At 39.0% G+C, this 19,797-nt stretch overlaps 2 protein-coding genes across 3 annotated transcripts; both read right to left on the reverse strand.

Moving 5' to 3' along the window:
- Nucleotides 1-2,329: 2,329 nt before the first annotated feature.
- On the reverse strand, nt 2,330-5,321 carry LOC133992727 (uncharacterized). Of its 2 annotated transcripts, XM_062431451.1 has the most exons (3): nt 5,225-5,321; nt 3,250-4,627; nt 2,330-2,884 (listed from the first exon to the last, which is right to left on the reverse strand). In XM_062431451.1, the coding sequence occupies exon 2, from the start codon at nt 4,530-4,532 to the stop codon at nt 3,285-3,287; it is 1,248 nt and encodes a 415-aa protein (XP_062287435.1). In that variant the 5' UTR covers nt 4,533-4,627; nt 5,225-5,321; the 3' UTR covers nt 2,330-2,884; nt 3,250-3,284. The 2 variants fall into 2 exon arrangements, with proteins under 2 accessions (XP_062287435.1, XP_062287426.1); XM_062431442.1 differs by having other exon boundaries at nt 2,330-4,627.
- An 8,499-nt stretch (nt 5,322-13,820) lies between these two features.
- klf1 (Kruppel like factor 1 (erythroid)) lies at nt 13,821-16,805 on the reverse strand. Its single transcript, XM_062433281.1, has 3 exons — nt 16,521-16,805; nt 15,123-15,981; nt 13,821-15,020 (listed from the first exon to the last, which is right to left on the reverse strand). The coding sequence occupies exons 1-3, from the start codon at nt 16,590-16,592 to the stop codon at nt 14,845-14,847; spliced, it is 1,107 nt and encodes a 368-aa protein (XP_062289265.1). The 5' UTR covers nt 16,593-16,805; the 3' UTR covers nt 13,821-14,844.
- Between the last annotated feature and the right edge of the window lie 2,992 nt (nt 16,806-19,797).

The following is a 19,797-nucleotide window of genomic DNA, read 5'->3' on the forward strand; positions in this document are numbered from 1 at the left end:
CAAAACACTGATTACAGTCCTCACATATTCCATAAAACATAATAATAATAATATAATAACTGTCCTTTATGCATTTCTTTTATTCTAGTCTTTCTCACACTCACAGTGTAAATTCCCCCTGATAAGCTTTATAGTAATTGTTTCAGTATGAGGTGTGTTTATCTGTAAAATCAGAGCAGGTTACCAGAGTTATGTTTGCAGTGACAGATAACAGAGTTAACCCTTTGTTTACACATGTACATCCTTAAATATCCTAAAAACAAAAGCTGTGATTTTTTTTTTCTTTGCTGCAGAACATAAATTTCACATCAATCTTGTTTTTGGCGATTGATTTGACTCTTTATGAACATTTAAAAATATGTAACGAATACTGGATTATAACTAGCTCACCTTCACAAAATGTTTTGTTTGATTTTATTTTAAAGAAGAAAAAAATACTTTAAATTTTGACTATCCATTTCAGATAAAATGAAGGGAATGGGGATAAAACAACATTTTGAGAAAAATATCATTACAGCATTATTTTTCACTCTATCTTTCTGTTTATCAACAAAAGAAAAGGAACTCTATTATCTTCTTAGGAGATTTTCTGTTATCCTACAAAGCCCGTTGTCCTCATCGCCACCATATTTCATATGCAGTTACGTCAGCCCTGCTTCATATCAGACACACATCCACTTCCAACCCACTTTCTCACTCACATCCCTTCCCCCTGCTTTGTCTCTGTCTCTACCCACACATGTGCACCTATTCACCACACACACACACACACACACACATACCCACACCCACACACACACACACACACACACACAATATCATCACCACCATTAATGTTGGGGGGAAACGGCAGCCTTGAACTTGTCTAGCTCCTCCCCCACCAGTCCTCTGTTAAAGCCACCAACCCCCAACACACTCCTCCATCTCTCCAGCTGCCTCTGCATGCAGGCATTCCCTTGGCAACTGTGGTGTGGTGGTGCCTGCCTAGCAACCAGAAGGCTCTCACTCCTTCCTAAATGGCTTATGGCAGAGGGGGTTGCAGAGTGGGCTGGATGAAAATGGATCACAGGCAAAATACCTCATGTTTATCTGTTATTGTTATTCTGCAGAGTATAAGATGGAAACATTCATGGCCTAAAGCACAGATGTGGTTTTACCTGTTTCACCTAAATTAGCATAAAATGTATTTTTATTGTTGTCCTTAAACAACTTCAGTGCCTTTTTTAGCCCATGACTCATGCTTTCACTGCATGAAATCAGATAATTTGAAGGTGTGAGCACTACATTTCCTGCACAAAATGACTGTACACCCTTATTCTTATTCTCCATTTGCAGCATGTGCTACTACAGTAGGCACAAAGAGGAGGAAACGACCTCTGTAGTAACACTGTTGTCAATGAATGAATGGATGAATGAGAGTCAGTGATCCATGGTGATGAAGGCAGTTGGCGCCACCTGGTGTTGATTTCAAAGATACTGTGAGAGGAAATATTCAAGAATTGTAACTCTAATGCAGATTAATGATATCCTGTTAAGTGAGTCACATCCTCTGACAAATATTAAACATTTACCACGTTGTTTCAGCTTTTTGCCCCCCTCACCGCAGCTATCGGAACATATTTCACAGCCGCTCCTCTGATGTCTCTCAGCAGATTTTTACTCACTCCAGGTGTCAGTGTATTCTGAACCCTGAATTCTCCACTTCCATATGAGCCAATGAGTCTCCACCACAGTTGCTTCAATGCTAAAAATAGCTTTCCTACTGCTGACGTGATAGATGACTCATGCATGAGTTTTGCCCTTCTCCCTGCATCCATTCACCACCCCTCTGTCCCTGTGGCACTGTCCGACGCCCCATCAGCCCTTCTTCATTTCAGTAACTGTGGTTTAGTGTAGGTGCACTAACACTAAAATGATGTTTAAAGTGACAGAGTATATCACAGTGATGCCAGACGGGGTGTAAAGGACACAAATAGCATCACTTTAGCTGAAACTTGTGACATATCATATTCTTGCGCAGTGCACCTCTCCTCTCCAGTGCCTCACATACCAGAGCTGTCTTGCCCTTTATACACAAACTGCACTGAGTCAAAAATGTAGTTTAAAAACACTTAAAACCGTCTTGCATGTTGATCACTGTATTTCTTCACATATGTGTTTTGATAATTTCTTATTACTTTTGCTGATGTCGTATACATGAAGTACGTACATGTTAGAACCATATACAGTAAGAATCTGCAATGCAGAGACAGCATATTATGTTATGTTTTGTGATACTAAAACTAAATGTTATGGGTTTGTTAATGCACAGTTGAGAAAACGACCAGTCTTTTATATAACATATGCATTTATTTTCAAGTACAGTTCACAGTACAGAATACACAAAAGTTGTATGGTATGTGGGGCTGTGTAGGCGTGTGTATGTTTTTCACTTATGTCCTTTATGTTTGCACTGGTGTTGTATGATATGTAGTGTAGATTCATTCCACCAGCTGTGTTGTAACAAACAAAAAAACCTTGATTTAACTTTAATTATGAATCTGTAGTTAAATACTCATCTTTACGTACCTTGCTGGCATAAGATAAACCTGATACAGTACAAATGCAGTAAATGATACACAAGATCACATAAACAAGAGTACAGTCCAAAAAATGTTTTTTTTCAGCTAACTTGTGCGTCTTCTTTGGGACTGCATACATTTTTGCTACTTTTTATAATAAGATAATACAACTGATTGAACAGATTGAACAACATATAGCATTCAAACTATATGTTGTCCAAAAGAAGACTCAAATGTGTTTAAATGTTATGTCCACATCTGAGTCGAGAGAACAAGGTGAGATGGAGGTGTTACAAATTATAACCGTATGATTTGCGTTGTATACATGTTCTTCCAGTGTTTCTGACTGACCTGCTTAGTCAAGTATTCAGACATGTGGCGTCTTTCAAATCAGGGAAAATTAACATGATTCAAGGACATAATTCACACATAAATCACTTCTAGTTTTGCAGTCTGATCAACACTGATGGTGTTGATAAAAGTTACATGTATGGATGTTTTGTCTGAGGTGTGTTGTTGATCGTCACAGAGACAACATGTCACTAAACTAAACCTCTGCGGTCAAACAGGTGATGTGAAGGAACAGAAGCATCAGGTTTGTCATTACAGAGGTTGAACTTGTGCCATGCTGCCCTGTAGAAATCAGCAGTCTGTAGGGGGGATGGTTTGGAGAAAGATGTGATGTGAAATCTGCCTATTAGTCTGGACTTTTCTGCTCAGGTTTTAAACTATCTTGGAGAGTACCTGCTGAGAGAAGAGCTTCTTGAGCTGAGCTACTTCCTGAGACAGACAGCTGATCTGAGACCAGAGATTGACATCCTGCGTCGGTTGCTTGGTGTCCCTGGAGGTCTGCAGAGAGGTGGAGTTATAACATCCAAAGGATGGACTTTGGTACCTCTGCCCAAGTTCACCGCAGGCCTCCTCCCTGGACCAGACACCCTGACTCTCCACACGACTGTCCCATCCTGCCTGCTGGTGGTTCTTCACCTGGATGTTTGGCCCCACTGTGGCTACAGGTGGTCCACTGTGTCTACTATCAGTGGATTGAGACACCTCGCCTGCATCGCTGCTCCCACTGGGGGCTTTAAAGCGGAGCTTGTGAGGGAGGCTTCTCAGACCCTCAGGTGAATCTTGTCTGTTTACATACTGACTCTCGTTGACCTCCAACGGACAGAGGTGGGAGTCATAGCCCTGCTGCTCCTCCACCAGCTCTTTCGGAGACGGCCCACCACGATCACTCAGTGTCTCATCACAAAACACTGGGCTGCCCATGTTTGAGCTACATGAGGTACATGATGTGCCAGAGTCCTCGGACACACTACGGCTTGAGAGAGGCCCTGCTCCCCTCGGTCCATAGATGGCACCCTCCTGTGGAGGGTGGAAGTGGTGGGTACTGGAGCTGTGCTGTGCGTTGAGGTATGATGGTCCATCAGTGTGATGCTGGTAGTATTGTGTTGTGCTGGGTGTTGGATGCGAACAAAAGGGTGCAGACAGCGGCAGAATTGACATATCAGACGGGTCTTTGACCAGACCAAAGCGAAACTTGAGGGCCAGCAGCTCGGCTCTCAGGCGAGCATTCTCCTCCAGCAGGCCCAGGATGCGCCTCTCCAGCACCATGTCATTGGCTCGACGTTTCTCTCGGGACCTTTTGGCTGCCTCGTTGTTTTTTTTCCGCTTGTCCCAATAGCCTTCATCTTTCTTCTCGTTTGGGATGAACTCCCGTTTGCGGCGCATATTGTTGCCGTTGTCATCATCACAGCTGCTGCCAACCTTATTTTCACCATTGGCAAGGTTCTCTTTGCGTTTGAGGGCAAAGGTGTGACCAAGGAGGGTTCGGGCCAGCTGGCCTGTGGAGGACAGGATGGAAACAGCCTCACCAGTGAAAGACCCGGCCACACCCAGAGGCCTGAACTCCAGTCCCTCCACAGCCATCAGGTCCTGGATGACGCCTCCCACAGTCTGACCCGTCATGTTCAAACAGTCCTGATGTGACAGCTTGAGAGGCTGCAGGGGTCTGAGAGGAGTTCACTGACTGTTGGTGGCTCAGAGTGATGTAATGACTCCACCTAGTGGCAAAAAACATAAATACACATGATGAGGGAAAAATTTGTTTACAGGGTTGCAACAGATTACGGTCATAATGTACTAAACAGCAGGAAGCACTTAAAAACATAGTAAACGCCACTATTAAATCAATACTTAATGAAATAATACACTTGGATAAAAAATTACAGTAATTAAACTTACACTAGGCTAACTATTTGATTTGATTGACCAGTTAATTCTCGATTCATATTTATTCATACATAGGCTATTGGGTATATACAGTAATCAAATAACTACATACGAAGTTAATGAGATTCTGATAGAATAAATGTAAATGTTGATTATCCATTTCAGTATCGATAAGATTGATTAAGAGGCAAATAATATAACCAAAGATAACAAAGACAGCATTTACACCACAGATCGTTTAATTCAAAGTAAAATCCTAAATAGACCAATAAGCCCGAAATGATGTATTTTAGTGTTTACATAAACAAATCTCCCTAACTTTGTATAGATAACGGAATGACACATTTTACAATACACTCGTAAACTTTAACAACTACCTGCATGATATTTCAGGATAAAACAGCAGCTGTAAAACAGATGTTACTCACAGAACAGTCTGTCGGTGAAACCCTGGATGAAATCTCAGTCAGAGACAGAGAGCAGGCATGTGGAGCTTCACAGGTCGTCTAGATGTTTCTGCTTCTAAGCTACGCATCTGTGGTATCCCCCCCCCCCCCTCTCATCGGTTCAGCTGGGGCCGGATCCTCACCCCGCCTGACCCACCCCTTCCTCCTCCTCCTCCTCCTCCTCCTAACGGGAAGCCAGCTGAGGCAAACCAGCGGAGACACGCAAAATAAACAGCAACAAAACAAGCTGCTTTCAAAAATAAGTCCTAACAGGTTATTTAAATGATATTTGAATGACATTGATACAGTTGGCAGTTCTCTTGGGCGAAGGAAAACATAGTTTAAAGTTAACTGTAAGCATGTACTTAAACTCAACAATTGATAAACCCCATTACAGCATAAAGCAGATAAAAGCCTATTTGCCACAGTCTTGGCACCTTTTCTGTGTCAGCCTTGTATAATTAACCACATAAAACTAAAGACAAGATTGAAATTGGCTCAATTTCACCTCACACATACCCTACTGAAGTTAAGACCACTTACAATAAAAGTCATTGTAAGCTGAATATTGTAAACAGATTATTGTATTATGGTATTATGTCATAATGTTTTCAGCTCTGGCTTTTGCTGCGCTATTGTCACAAGTAAAGCTCTTGTGCATTTGTGGCAAAAAATAACTGACTGAACTGACTCAAAATACTATGATATTTGTCAGTTGAAGCCACATTTCTTTTTATACTGGGGACAACGTGATTACGTGATCAGTGACTTGAACTCTCAGGTCCACCCTCTTATAGGCCTATACATCCTTCAACAAGGATTTTAATTATTTGCACCTGGAAGTCTTGGTTTTGTCAAGTTAAATGTTCACTCATACAGTATAATGGATCTGTAGTTCCTGTAGTGTGTCTTTGAGTTTTTCTGTGTCTTTTTATTAAACACACACAAACAGGCCATACATTGATCATAGTAATGGAGCTAAATTACACTACATGTTTGACTCAGTTTAACAATTTCACTCATTAAAATATTAAAGAAACAAAGACCCCTAAAGACATTTCATGGCAGTGGTGGAAGAAGTTATTTGTGTATTTAAAATCCCACTCGAGTAAAAGTACACAAGTATTATCAGCTAAATTTACTAAAGCATAGAACTATAAGTACATATTTACCTTTAATAAAGTATATTCTTAGTACTGATACATTCATGTGTGAGCAGCATTTTAATGATGTAGCTGTTTGAGGTAGTTTAAACTACTTTACAGTTTACTTCACTAATGAAGTAAGAAGTACAATATTTGCCCCTGAAATGTAGTGGAGTGGGAGTATTAAATAGCATACAATGTAAATACACAAGTAAAGTGCAAATACCTTGAAATTAAGTGTAGTACAGTACTTGAGTAAATGTACTTGGGTTTTTTCCACTGCTGTTTCATGATGACTTCTAACCTACATTTAGTTGTAGTTTCCAGAAGGAGATTTTTCATAGTGTGAAGACAATTGTTCATCTGTGTAATACCTTTTCCACATGCAGGTTTTTATGAATTCCTTCCATTATGCATCATAAAACTACTTTACATGCATATCACAGTTAGGTGAGGTTATCCAGTTCAAGCCAGTGTGGACAACAGTCATGGTTGACTTGTCCTCAGTTGCTCTTTGCAGGTGAATATCTGTAAAAGAGTTCAAAGTTGCATGGCAAAAAGTTTGTGTACATGCTCTCTGTTACACATGCCTGCACAAGAAAAACACATATATTATTATTCCTAATGCTTTCACAGTATTAGATATTAAAACACTCTTTGCCAGTATATTTTCTCCCTTTTCAGAGACTGTTGGCTTTATTGTGTAGGAAGAAAAGAAGCTGGTCTAATCACTTTCTTACTGCACCTGTGAATTCATCTATAAATTACGCAACCATGTATTGTAAATGAAGAATATAAAGGCAGCCACACAGTGGGATATAGAGAGAACAAGTCTTTTGAATGCTAGTTGACAGTGTGAATGGAAAAGAGGGCTGTTATGTAATACACACACACACACACGCGCACACACACACATACACAAACACACACATACACACACACATACATACACGGAGCATGTGAGGACTGTGGAGCTGGAAGTTCAGCTGAGGTTGCACAGAAAAAAAGAACATTGTTCCGAGAGATCTGCTGGACACTGATACTTCCTCCAGGCACATGAAAATGTCACACACTGGATCTCTCTGTCTCTTTGTCTCACTGGTTCCTCAAAACACAGCAAATGCCAATTAAACTTCTCATTCTTTCATTTAATATATTTTCTGTGGATTAATAACTAACAACAATGCTACTATTGACCTGATACTGTAACCTTGGACAAATCAGTTTGAAAATGCCATGACTCTGAGAGGAGGCTGTGGTGATATTCTGTGAAAAGATAACTGTAACGATGAACTGAGTGTCACAAGCTGCCAACAAACTAGATTAAATGAAATATTTTGTTTTCACTTCCTGCCTCCATTTGTCAAGGTTAGTTTTTCTTTGGAAAGTGTTTTCCCAGAAATGCCAGCAGCTTCCAGGAGCACAGGGGTTACACTGTGGCAATATGATCCGATTCAGTGGGTCATTATGAAGTGTTAGTCTTACAAATATAATTTTCTTAAAACAAACAAAGAAAAAATATCACCTCAAGGCTGAGATTGTTTCACCTGTTTCCAGTTCAAATCAACTTGTTTCAAGATTTTTACACGCTGAGGCGTCATCTTCTGGGTATAAGTAAAACAAACTGGCTTATTTTGCTTTGAGAAATTAGTTTTTCCTGGAATGATTTCTCAACAATTTCTGCCAAGATTGCCAAGATAGTCAAATAGTTCCAGTTCTTCGTACATTTTGTATGCACTCGCAAACTATTAGATGAATAGACAACTGGCACAATCCATACCTAATAAGTCTGCCTAAAAAGAATACAGTGTACTATCTCACCAGAGCATGTCTTTCTGTGTGTGTGTGTGTGTGTGTGTGTGTGTGTGTGTGTGTGTGTGTGTGTGTGTGTGTGTGTGTGTGTGTGTGTGTGTGTGTGTGTGTGTGTGTGTGTGTGTGTGTGTGTGTGTGTGTGTGTGTGTGTGTGTGTGTGTGTGTGTGTGTGTGCAGGCACTAAACAGACTCATCTTTGAACATCAGCTCTGACACGCTCTCTCTGGCTCAAGTCAAAACTCCATGTGTTGACCTTAAGGTTGATGCTGTGACAAATAACAATGAGTGCATTACTGGACATGCTTCATTAACAATGTGTCCACTCTGTACTGTGCCTTATGTAACTGAAATATTGTGCAAAATATGAAAGCAGTGGTTAGTGTCTTTGTGTGTGTGGGTGGCCATATATGAGCAAGAACCTTGAAACCTGGAAGCTGGAAAGCAACTGACTTCCAGGCCCACAATGTAGATGATAATATTTAATCATATAGTCATATACATTTCTATTTGTTTTATGTTCCTATGTAATAAGTGTTATATTATTATTGCTTATGCATAAAAAGTATAGGAAACATTATTCCCTTCAAACTTTGCTCTCAAACCTTGTCATCAGTTACAGTGATATTTTGAAATGTACCTATTTCCTCTTGAAAAATGGAGGGAAAAAACATATGAATCAGCTGATATGATGATGGGAGATTATATTTAGGGACTGAGTGATTTACAGGGTTAGGGTTACATAATCATAAATCTCAAGAAATTGTAATCTTTTTTGTTCAATTTTGTATAACAGGGTATGAATATGTGTTTATTTTAATTCAGACATTGTTTTTTCTGTATGTGAATGAAAATGTGCAAATTCACCCATTTTCCCGTTAGAAATAGGTACATTTCGAAATATCATTGTCCAGGTTACTTCAAATTATGTGATGAGAAGGTAATAAAAACAAAACAGTACAGACTTTTAAAAAGAAAACATAAAACAATATAGTTGTAGCGGGGAATAGATATATTATTTAAATGATATAATAAATTATATAAGATTTAATACTTATTGAGTATAAAAACAGTGCTATTTTATCATGGATATGTTGCCCAGTTTTTGGTTGTGTGGGGATGTTTTTTCCTGTGATGACATTAAGTACACTGAGTCTAGAGGTCCACTATGCATATAGACATGGGCAGGCCCAGTATACCAATTCACATGTTAAACAATAACCAGCTGTGAGAACACCAGTAGCACTTTTGCTTGTACAAGGTAAAAATCATTTCATTATAGATTGCACTGCAGTAGTTTAGATGTTAATATTGAACCCGGAGGTTATAAGCCTCATAAAGATAACACCAAAGAGTAGAGTACTTTATGTTCAGAACTGAAATGATACCATCAAGTTGAAATATAGGAGGTGTTTTACATTTTGACATCTTGACAACCCTTTTTTTTTTTTTTTTAAATCTGTAACTTTTGAGCCCCCCAATTTTATGGAAGCACAATTATGTCAGTGAGGGTCCCCACAAGCATAGAAGTACAAATGCGTGTGTGTGTGTGCTTTCATGTGTACATGAAGCTTCATTAGATCTGCGAACACAGAGGCAGAAAATAACTGACTGCCTGTGCACAGAGTGGACAGGGGCCTTGTTTGACTGTGTGTGTGTGTGTGTGTGTGTGTGTGTGTGTGTGTGTGTGTGTGTGTGTGTGTGTGTGTGTGTGTGTGTGTGTGTGTGTGTGTGTGTGTGTGTGTGTGTGTGTGTGTGAGTGTGTGTGTACGCTCAAGTTCAAATCAGGAGACTCAATTCACCCCCTCTCCCTCTTCCTGTCATCCCCCTCCCTCCCTCCCTCCCTCCCTCCCTCTTTTTCTCTCTCTTTACATCCCTCGATCCACTTGGACTCACAGTTCCTCTCAACAGCTTCAGTGCTGCAGCAGCTTTCTCTAATCCTCATCCTGCTTTTGGACATCATGCCAAGATTCCCGTTATGTGATGTTGTGTAATAGCACAGACAATATGGTCAATAATTCAACACATTCGTACAAACTTACAGTCACTTACATTAAGTTAGTTAAATCAAGAGTGAGAATAGACCCTAACTTGTGCTTGACAAGTTCACAGGCATTTAGAAATCCTTACCTCTCCTACGACATGGAAGATCGCCAGTTTGGCTCTGTTTGTGAATTTGCAGCCCCTGAAAAAGACAAGTGGGACAAACCCTAAGCTCCTTAAAAGAGAGAAAAAAAAATACAGGGTTTAATAATGCAGAGAAAATTCATTTATAGATGCTCGAGGAGAGACAGAGCTGCTAAAATATTAAAGCTACAACAAATTGTACAGTCGATGGTGTCTAAGTGTGTATTTTTCTGTGACTATGTGTGTGTGTGTGTGTGTCTGTGTGTGTGTGTGTGTGTGTGTGTGTGTGTGTGTGTGTGTGTGTGTGTGTGTGTGTGTGTGTGTGTGTGTGTGTGTGTGTGTGTGTGTGTGTGTGTGAGTTGGGTTTGGTGAACTGAGATGGCTCCGTTGAGTCAAAGATGTCCTTCTTCTTCTCAGAAACGCTGCAGTGTGGCCATTCACAGGATTTGCAGGCAAACAATGCCATGTTTGAAGGAAGTTCAAACACATTTGTTTGCATAGCATTGACTACAATGACTAAACTCCACGACAGCTGTGTCATTGTTTAACTATCAGCTGATATGTTATATATCCAGGGAAAAATGTGTTTTGTAAGTAGACTGAATTAGATATTTTTTTAATGGATTCTGACAACACGACTGATTAAGATTTAAATTGACTGATATTATCAAATGTGTTAACTCAAGATGGGATCACTGTCTCTTTCTCCCTTTCTGTCTGTCTATTTTCATTTGATTAAATGAGTGTCCTAAAATGTCCTCTGGAAGGGAAAAAAAACTCAAACATAGACTGATTAATTTGTATTACTTCACAGAGGAAAACAAGGAAGAGAGAGAGAGAGAATTTAATTACTGTTCTGTCCTCGCCAAACCTTTCTCCTGCTGCTCCACATTCAAGTTGTTTCTCCCATGTCTCCATATTGATGAAAGTCTGTCATGGAGGATTTGTGTGTGTGGTTCTCAGCACTTGGCCTGTGGGTCCCAATGAGAGAGAGAAAACATGATGCTTTGGTTTCTAGTTCTTGGCCTGTAATTCTTCTTCTTTCAGTTCTGTGTCTCGGTGGGCATTTACAGAAAATGTCACTTAAACTATGAAGAAATGCAAGGAAAAACATTGCATTTGTTTGGATTTTAAGCCATGACCTGGTCACAATGTCATATATTATAATTACAATAATGATGTTTTAATATGTTACCCATTTATGTTGCTGTCTCTTGTTTAGAGATAGATAGATAGAGAGGAAAGTGGAAAATATTTGTCTTAATAGCTGATCTGCTCATGCGTCAGTGCTTGTTTTGCAGACTGTTAACACTTGAGTCATGTCCTGAATGCCTATCATCTCCATTAAACCATGTCTACATGTAATACATGATGTAAACAGGGGAGCAGGAACTAGATAGTGAAAGTAGAGAAGGTTTGTTTAAGAGTTTGTTTGTTCTTTTATGAGGCACTACAGGTCAATAATCCGCCTCTGTCCTCACGTCACCTCTAAATCCTGAATGAGTCAGCCTCACTCTCATGACCATCACTAACCTGTTAGTGAAGTGTTGCGGATTAATCTGCTGAACATCTTTATGTGAGGAGAGTTTCAAAGGACAACAGATGGCTTCAGTCTGTGGAGTGTATCTGTGGCTCGGTCATAATCAGGATTACTTCATGTGTATTTGGCAGTAAACTGGGCACTAATGTGTTACCATGACACCCTGGATGAGCAGGTTTCATAATGGGCAAAACCAATCGTAATCAAGGTAGTGCAGCTTGTTTACAACTCTTCACTCAGTGACATCATTACTACCTGCTGGGCTGTCCGTGTAGACGACGGTGTTTACTGCTGTGCTAAATAAAGCATAATTGCTACAGCTCTGATTACAATGTACGGTGGTAAATCAAAGTGTTTGTTTTTTATCTTCTCTACCCTTTTGGACTAAATGAAGCTCATTGAAGCATTAATCTGTTAAAACCTGTTACCCCCTTCAAAATACACTATTTCAGAACTTATTTAAGCCATTCTGCAAACAACAAAGTGTCCTCTGTCTCGTTCACCTAGAGGATTCGGTAATGATATCATTAAATTATAAAAAAGCTGAAGTGCTGCAGGATGTAATTCACTTTTTTTAGATTAAAATGAGTCACTTTCAGAGGCTTTCCTGAGTGCACCATCATTTTAAGTACTGTAGACTCTTTTTGTGGGTGGGTATTATATTCTGTGAGCTGTCTATAATGACCCTGTAAATGGAAATCTAGCCATGGATCATGCTAGATGTAAATAAAACCATAAACCATAAAGACACCAGTGAACAATGTTCACTGTAGAGTAAATGCATTTCTCTCTGTGTGTGTGTGTGTGTGTGTGTGTTGCAAATGTTGGTAAGTTTTGTTTGCTTGTCTGTTTGTTTGTCTTTCCTAAGGGCATACATGCCTGTGCATGTGTATGCATAAGAGAGAGAAGGGTGGAGGGTGAGGGAGCTGCATAATGTGATGAATATCTCTGTCATATGTCATAATCGGGATGAATAAGTGAGTGCTGAGTTACATAAATAGATTCTCATCCCAACCTCACCATCACCCAGATTAGAAACATTGCAGACACAACTGCCAACTGCTTGCTGATATCAGCCTGCAGGCAAGACTGACCCCTACAGGACAAACTACATTTGGTGTTATCTCACTTTTAGAAACCGAGTTTTCATACCGTGAAATGAGTCATGAGATTGACTCATGACTTGTGAGATATAAGTCATGAGTCATATATATCTGGAATATATATGTTCCAGATATATTCAGTGATTGGACTTAAAAAAAAAACAACGTATTTGATCCTGCCGGCTCTCAAAGTTCATTACACTGCATCTTACGGAACACATGCAGACAGATAAAAGAAAATCAAATGAAGAAAACATCTTCACTAATTTGACAACGCATGCTGCATTTAGAAGAAATTCAGCAAATTGAGGAAATACAACCAAATATAGAAATACTGAAAGTCACACAGAACACAACAAAAATGAGCCACAAAACAACAACTTAATTCAGTTGAGGTTACCCCTGTTTAAGGAGTTTCCTGTCATGTATTTCTCTCTAAAAAATGCAGAAATGTGTAAAAAATGTAATTAAAAAAAAAAAAATCTAGTTAAATTTTGTCACATTCATTACTTTTTAATGTCCCCTGGACAACCATCTGTTATTCTGTAATTCATTTACATTGTTTGTTTCTTATTCGGTTGTGTATTTTGTATTTTTTTTTGCTTGGTTGCATTTATTCTTTAACATTTTTATTTTTAATAATGCTGTCGAATTGGTGAGGATGTTTTCTTCATTTGCTTTTCTTTTGTCAATGAAGTTGCAGTACATTGAGCTCTCAGGGCCACCATAGTTTTAGCAATCAGGAAGGCACTTAAAATGTCTTGTTAGGTACAATGTTACAAATCATGTCAATAATCATATAACACTGAGACACAGTTTTACAGCATTAGAGATCTTTATTGGAATATGACAAAGAAAACATAATTAAATCACTTTAAAACACTGTTGCCAGAATATAAAAAACATATAGTATGTAGTAGTAGTAGTAAATATTATATAGTATCTTCTGTTGACGTAAAAGATCATCTTAATAAATATGTTGCTCACTTTCCAATGATGATAAACAACTGAGAAAAATGTAGCTTATTTACAACTATGAGACAAAAAGCATACATATTTTTCTTAAATTAAAATTCCCCAAACAGACACAAACAAGTTGACAAAAATTTACTGTATAAGCACATACTTAAAGCTACAATCATTATTCCAAGAGCAATCAGACAAAGATATCATCTCAGCGGTAATAAAACTAAGCGGTCATGACTTTGCCAAATGAGCCCTGAGTTACTACAGGATATAATGTTATAACCTGCTACACACATCTGTCAGTAGGTCTTTTGTTAGTGTTAAAGTTTACTGTACTCTACTGAAGGTCCTCAGCGGGAAAATGTGTGTATGTCTTTATGTGTGTTAGGGTTAGAGAGAGAGAGAGAGAGAGAGACTAACTCAGTTCAACATATAGTCAAGTCCCAACACTTGACTGAAAATAACCAAGGTTGTGTCTTCATGATGTTTAATCAGTTAGGGTTCCTGCAATCCAAACTCAACCTAATTAAAAAGTGTGTCACATTAAATATAATTGGTTAATAAGTCAATATCTGATGGTCAGTCAATAACTGTGGATATCCGTCATTTCTTTTAGTTGTTTAGTCGTTTGTCTTTTGCACTTAACAGACAAGCAAATGAGGAAATTACATAAACTGATATTGAGTTTTAACAGTGTACAATGACCGGCCTGTATAGTTAACCAACCAGATAATCAAGTACACATTAAAGGTTAACACTGCGAGGGTGTTATGTTGATGTTGGAGGTCACTGAGTCTCAAACTCATCCATAACTGGGTGAGAATTAGAGTTAAAAAAAAATGTTTTGAAGTGTGCTTTAATGCTGGTGTAATGGCACTGGTGTTTTTGTGTGTGTGTGTGTGTGCGTGACCATCAGGTGTGTCTCTTCATGTGCAGAGCCAGGTGGTCGGAGCGGGAGAAGGCCCTCTGACACAGCACACACTCATAGGGTTTTTGCCCTGTGTGCTTACGGTAGTGACGCGTAAGCTCATCTGAGCGGGCAAATTTCCAGCTGCAGCCCTCCCATGAACAGTGGTAAGGCTTTTCCCCTGATGAGTAAACAATAATGCAAATGTGAAAAACAAACACATGAATAAAACAAAATGTGACAGACCTTTTTGTGGTTTCTGTGGCAGAGTCGTGGGGTTTACCTGTGTGGGTGCGAAGGTGAGCCTTGAGGTGTGAGCTCTTAGTGTAGGTCTTGCTGCAGCCTGGGTATTCACAGCTGTGGATGGCAGGCCTCTTCTTGCCTGTGGCCCTTCGACCACGCTTCCCCTCCACCCCACCAGGAGGCAGCTGGGGTCCGACCAGCAGGGGCTGCTGATGAAGGGACAAGTGACCAGCAGCCTGGTTGTGGGTGTAGTCGCAGAAAAGGTTGCCGTTGTGGTTAAAGTGGGGCATGTAGCTGTAGTGTCGAGGGTCAGAGGTCACAGCTTGAGGTGGGATGAACCTGCTGTCAGGGAAGGTCAGCAGGGAAGGCTGTTGTTGGGGATAGTAAGCGCTGAATTCCCATGTTGCGACTTTACTTATATTTCCTCTGCTGTGCCTTTCCACACTGCTCCCCAGAGGGAAGCCAAACTGATCTACATTATGCAGACTGGGAAATGAAGTCCGACCTGTTTGGTTGTCATTATAACCATGGTGGTACAGCTCTGGCTGGACAGACACTGTTGTTCCAGTGGGGGACAGGAGCTCAGCCATGAGGCTACCACTCTCCACCTGCAGACGCTCCTGTCCGTGTTGGTCCTTGAACATGCCTGCCCCTTGATACGCTCTGTTTGGGTCGAGCTGTGGGAGCTGTTGACTGTTGTTGTCCAGAGAAGGGTTGACTTCAGGTGATGGGCTGCTCCAGTCAGCCAGCAGGAACTCAATGTCCCAGGAAGCCTGACTGTCATCGTCCAGGAGCTCCTCTGCCATTTGTTGAGAGACCTGCAGCTGCTCAGAGCTGCTTGATGACAGTCTGTTGTTCAGAGAGTCCAGAGGAAGAGAGACACCCTCAGACATCCACACCTATGATATTGGAGATCATTTAGAGGTGATGAATAACAAAGAAAACACAAAATTCATGCTCATTACAAGTCAACATGGTTGGATAAGGCCTCCATAAAATGTGCTTAAAGTGCAAATGCACAAAACCTGTATAATATAAGGTCTTAAAACTTCACTCAAAATTTGGTAGGAAAGCAAGGCCCACCTTAATGCCTTTATTATGTTAGTATATGTGTGTGTACTCTTAAACAAATTTTCTATGTAACTCACAATAGTCAGCTGACCCACAGTTAACTGGAGCTTTGGGGCCCCAGGAGTTCTGGGGTAGTTAGTTCAACATTATAAACCGATGTCAAATGTTAAGTAAAATATATTTTATATCATTTGTAATAATAAAAATACAAATAATACAATACACACAATAAACAAAAAAACACATATAGAATAACACTAATTGCTTTGGTTCCAGTTTATACAAAGTGATTTGGCCAGAGTCAAATTAGACCTACTTTTCTGTCATTGTATATGAATCCAACAAATAAAGTCAAAACAATACTTACTTTCATGTCACTGGCGTGAGCGAGGTTGGAGAAGGAGCTGATGGAAGGGAGCACAGCCTGGGTAACAGCCATTAAGCACGTTGATATGAAGCCGACTGACAGTGGTAGTGACGTTTCTCTTTTTGCTTTTTCTGTCTTTTTTTATTATTTTATTACATGACCATCTTACCCTCAGCTAAAAGTAAATCACAAGCTCACCAAGTCACTCATCCCAGTTACAGTCCGCTCAGTGTTAAAAGGTTGCAGAAATAGTTTCTTTAAGCTCCATTCCTCCCCTGCTATCTCTCTCCCTCCTCTCTCTTGTCTATCTCTGTCAGCTGCGAGTCTAAGTTCAAATCTCTCTTTTTCATGTAGGTTTTGACCGTTAGGAGGTGGAGCATATAGTTTGTGTTACTTAGATGGCTCCTTTTCTTTATTCCTTAGGATTGTTCATTTACAATCACTAAGAAACTTTATTATATCACCCCAACTCACTGTCTTCCTGGTCTGTGGGATTCTGGGCAAAAAATCAATCCAAGAGACTTTATTCTGTTAATCATTAAATATTAATGCAATATTAATAATATGGTCAAATCACAAATAACACAGTCAGTGCAGAAGTCATTTAATTAATCAATTTAGCTGTTATCTTAATATGTGAAACATCTTTTAAGGAAAATAATCTTCATTATTTGCTATACAAGAATACAATTTAATAAGAGAATTGTTACTTCATATTTCGTAGATTAAGTAACCATTCTATATTCAGGCATAGTTGAATTACAGCAAATAACATCTCTGTACAAGGGATGAGTCACGAAGGAAATCACACAATGATGAAGATGAAATCAATAAATTGTAAATTATGTGAAATAAAGTACAGCCCAAGAATGATATCTGAAATGTTAACACTTATATTTAAGACAGTTGTATCCTAGAAATTTCAGTCTGCAAACAAACACACACTGACCATCCTGTCTGGGTTGGTGAAGATGGAAGATGTGAAAGGAAATGCATTTTGTACTTCATCACTAAACAACCCGAGAAGGTCAAACTCAAACAACATTAGGAAGGAATATTAGATTCTATTGTAGGTCAACTTTAAGATGGTGTTGTTGTAACTTTTTTACATGTAAATTCTTGACAATTACACAAATAATTATGATGAATAACTAAAAAAACACAATTTAAAGGAAAAATTTATAAATTATTGGGTAGCTGTAGTACATTAAAAAGTAGAGAAGTACCAAGTCATACAAACTCATAAGAAATACCACTGTGATCCACATGTTATTGAAACTTAACTTATTCAAAAAATTACGCTCCAGTGCTGCAGACTAAGGCAGTGCTCTCTATGTTATTTTTCATTCACAAGTAAACAGGGTATCAGTCATTATCTGATGACTGGCCACTATCTAATAAAGCATGCTTTGGCACAGAGAGCAGAGTGTGTGGGTGCATTTACAGACCAGCATGCGCACATGTTAATACAAGATGCAAAGTATTCAAATCATCTTTTATTATGTGCTTTTATTTCATGCTTTGAGTCTGAATATTTTAAAATGAACAAATATACTGATGGACAGGCCGGCAGATTGACAGATAAACATATGCTTCAGGTCTAGAGTAAAAACTTCATCCTTTTCGTTGAGCCACTACTGCTAATAGGTTGGTCTCTGTCTTCCCTGTGAGGACATGCCGCTCAGACTTCTGAGAAGACCTGTGTGTGAAAGGTGATTATGTTCTGGCCGGTGTTTATCTGTTGACATGGGGCAGAGGCAGCCTGCTGTCTTCCCACAGATAATGGACTCCTGACTGCTGCTGATCTCTGATGACTAGCCCGCCACTGATAAAGACTTTCTTCTTCCCTCTGAGTGACGACTATACACAAGACATCATCTATGCAAGCTTAAAGCTAAAAAAACAGCCTTTGTATAGACTTAAAGACATTACAAAAGCTCAGGTCTAGTTTGTTTGTTTGCCAGAAGAAAGTTCCCTTCCAAAGGCCTTGGACCAACTTTTTGTGAATTTGTTTGTGTATCCTGCTATTATTTGTTTGTTTTTTTTAAATAAGAAGAAAAAAGAAATTATATCAGGGGAAAACAATATGTTCTTAATGTAGTTTCTACAATTTATGAATTTCAAAGAGACAAACAAAAACCCTAAAATGTAAAGTGTTTAAGATCCTTTGGAAATCTGGAACAAAACATGAAAACAGTTGAGGTTTTTAGGTTAACCATGCACACAGAGCCTCACAATGTCCACTTCAATGTGAAAGACAAATACTTTTCAATAAAAGTGTCTAAAAGTTGTCTTAATTAATAAAAATAATATTCCTATTCTCCTTCCATATAAAAGCCATTTTACTCACAAAAAAACTTTTAATATTCCTATTGGATTTTCTGATATTGTATGAATGTATTTCATTATTTATATGGAAAGTGGACCTTTGTATCAGAAAAGCACAAATTAGAGAACTACAATAGGCTGTAGTTATAGGGCATGTTTATTTATTTATATGTTTAACATTTGATAATTATCATAAAGACACGTCCTGGTTTAGTGTGAATAATAAAATGTTTTATGTCACAAACAGAAACGAAAATATCAACACAACCTGTCTTCGTCTCCATCTAGTGGTCAGATGTTGTCAGTGCTCCACTGGCTTTATAATAAAAACACATCAGTGGAGTACAAAAATAATATCACAGCGAAGAGTTGATATAAAACTGTAACTAGAGCTGACATGTTTTGTAAAAGATAATAGTAATAACCATATTTTAAAAACATTGAATTTACGAATAAAACGTCATGTTATTACGCTGCCTCCGTAGGGAAGCGCTTGTTGCTACTCGGTTGTTATGGCAACACACTGTCGTTTTGACGTCTGTGACCGAAATTTGCGAGTTTACGGAGGATTTCTCGTTTTAAAAAGGTGTCTGAGTAAGTTCTCTCCATGTTGTGTCTAGTTATGTTTTCCTGTCGTGAATTTCCTTCGTGTAGAGTGTGCATTAACTACAGTAACGGTAGTGTTTCTGCAGAATTTAGCCAGCGGTTTGAAGGTAGCTAAAGTATGGCATTACAATCATACAACTGTCTCCATTAAACAAACATAAGGAGCTGAGTTAATGATGTCTCAGGTGACACATGCTACAGCTAAGCCATAACTTGTTTTTTTATATAATAACATTGCAGTACGTTTTAGTTGTATATTGACCTTGCAGCTTGAAGTCCCTCAATAAGCATTTATAAACAGTATTAATATATAAACAATAAGTGGTTCATAATGTTGAGCATA

The sequence above is a fragment of the Scomber scombrus genome, chromosome 2, assembly GCF_963691925.1.
Source record: "Scomber scombrus chromosome 2, fScoSco1.1, whole genome shotgun sequence".
NCBI lineage: Eukaryota > Metazoa > Chordata > Actinopteri > Scombriformes > Scombridae > Scomber > Scomber scombrus.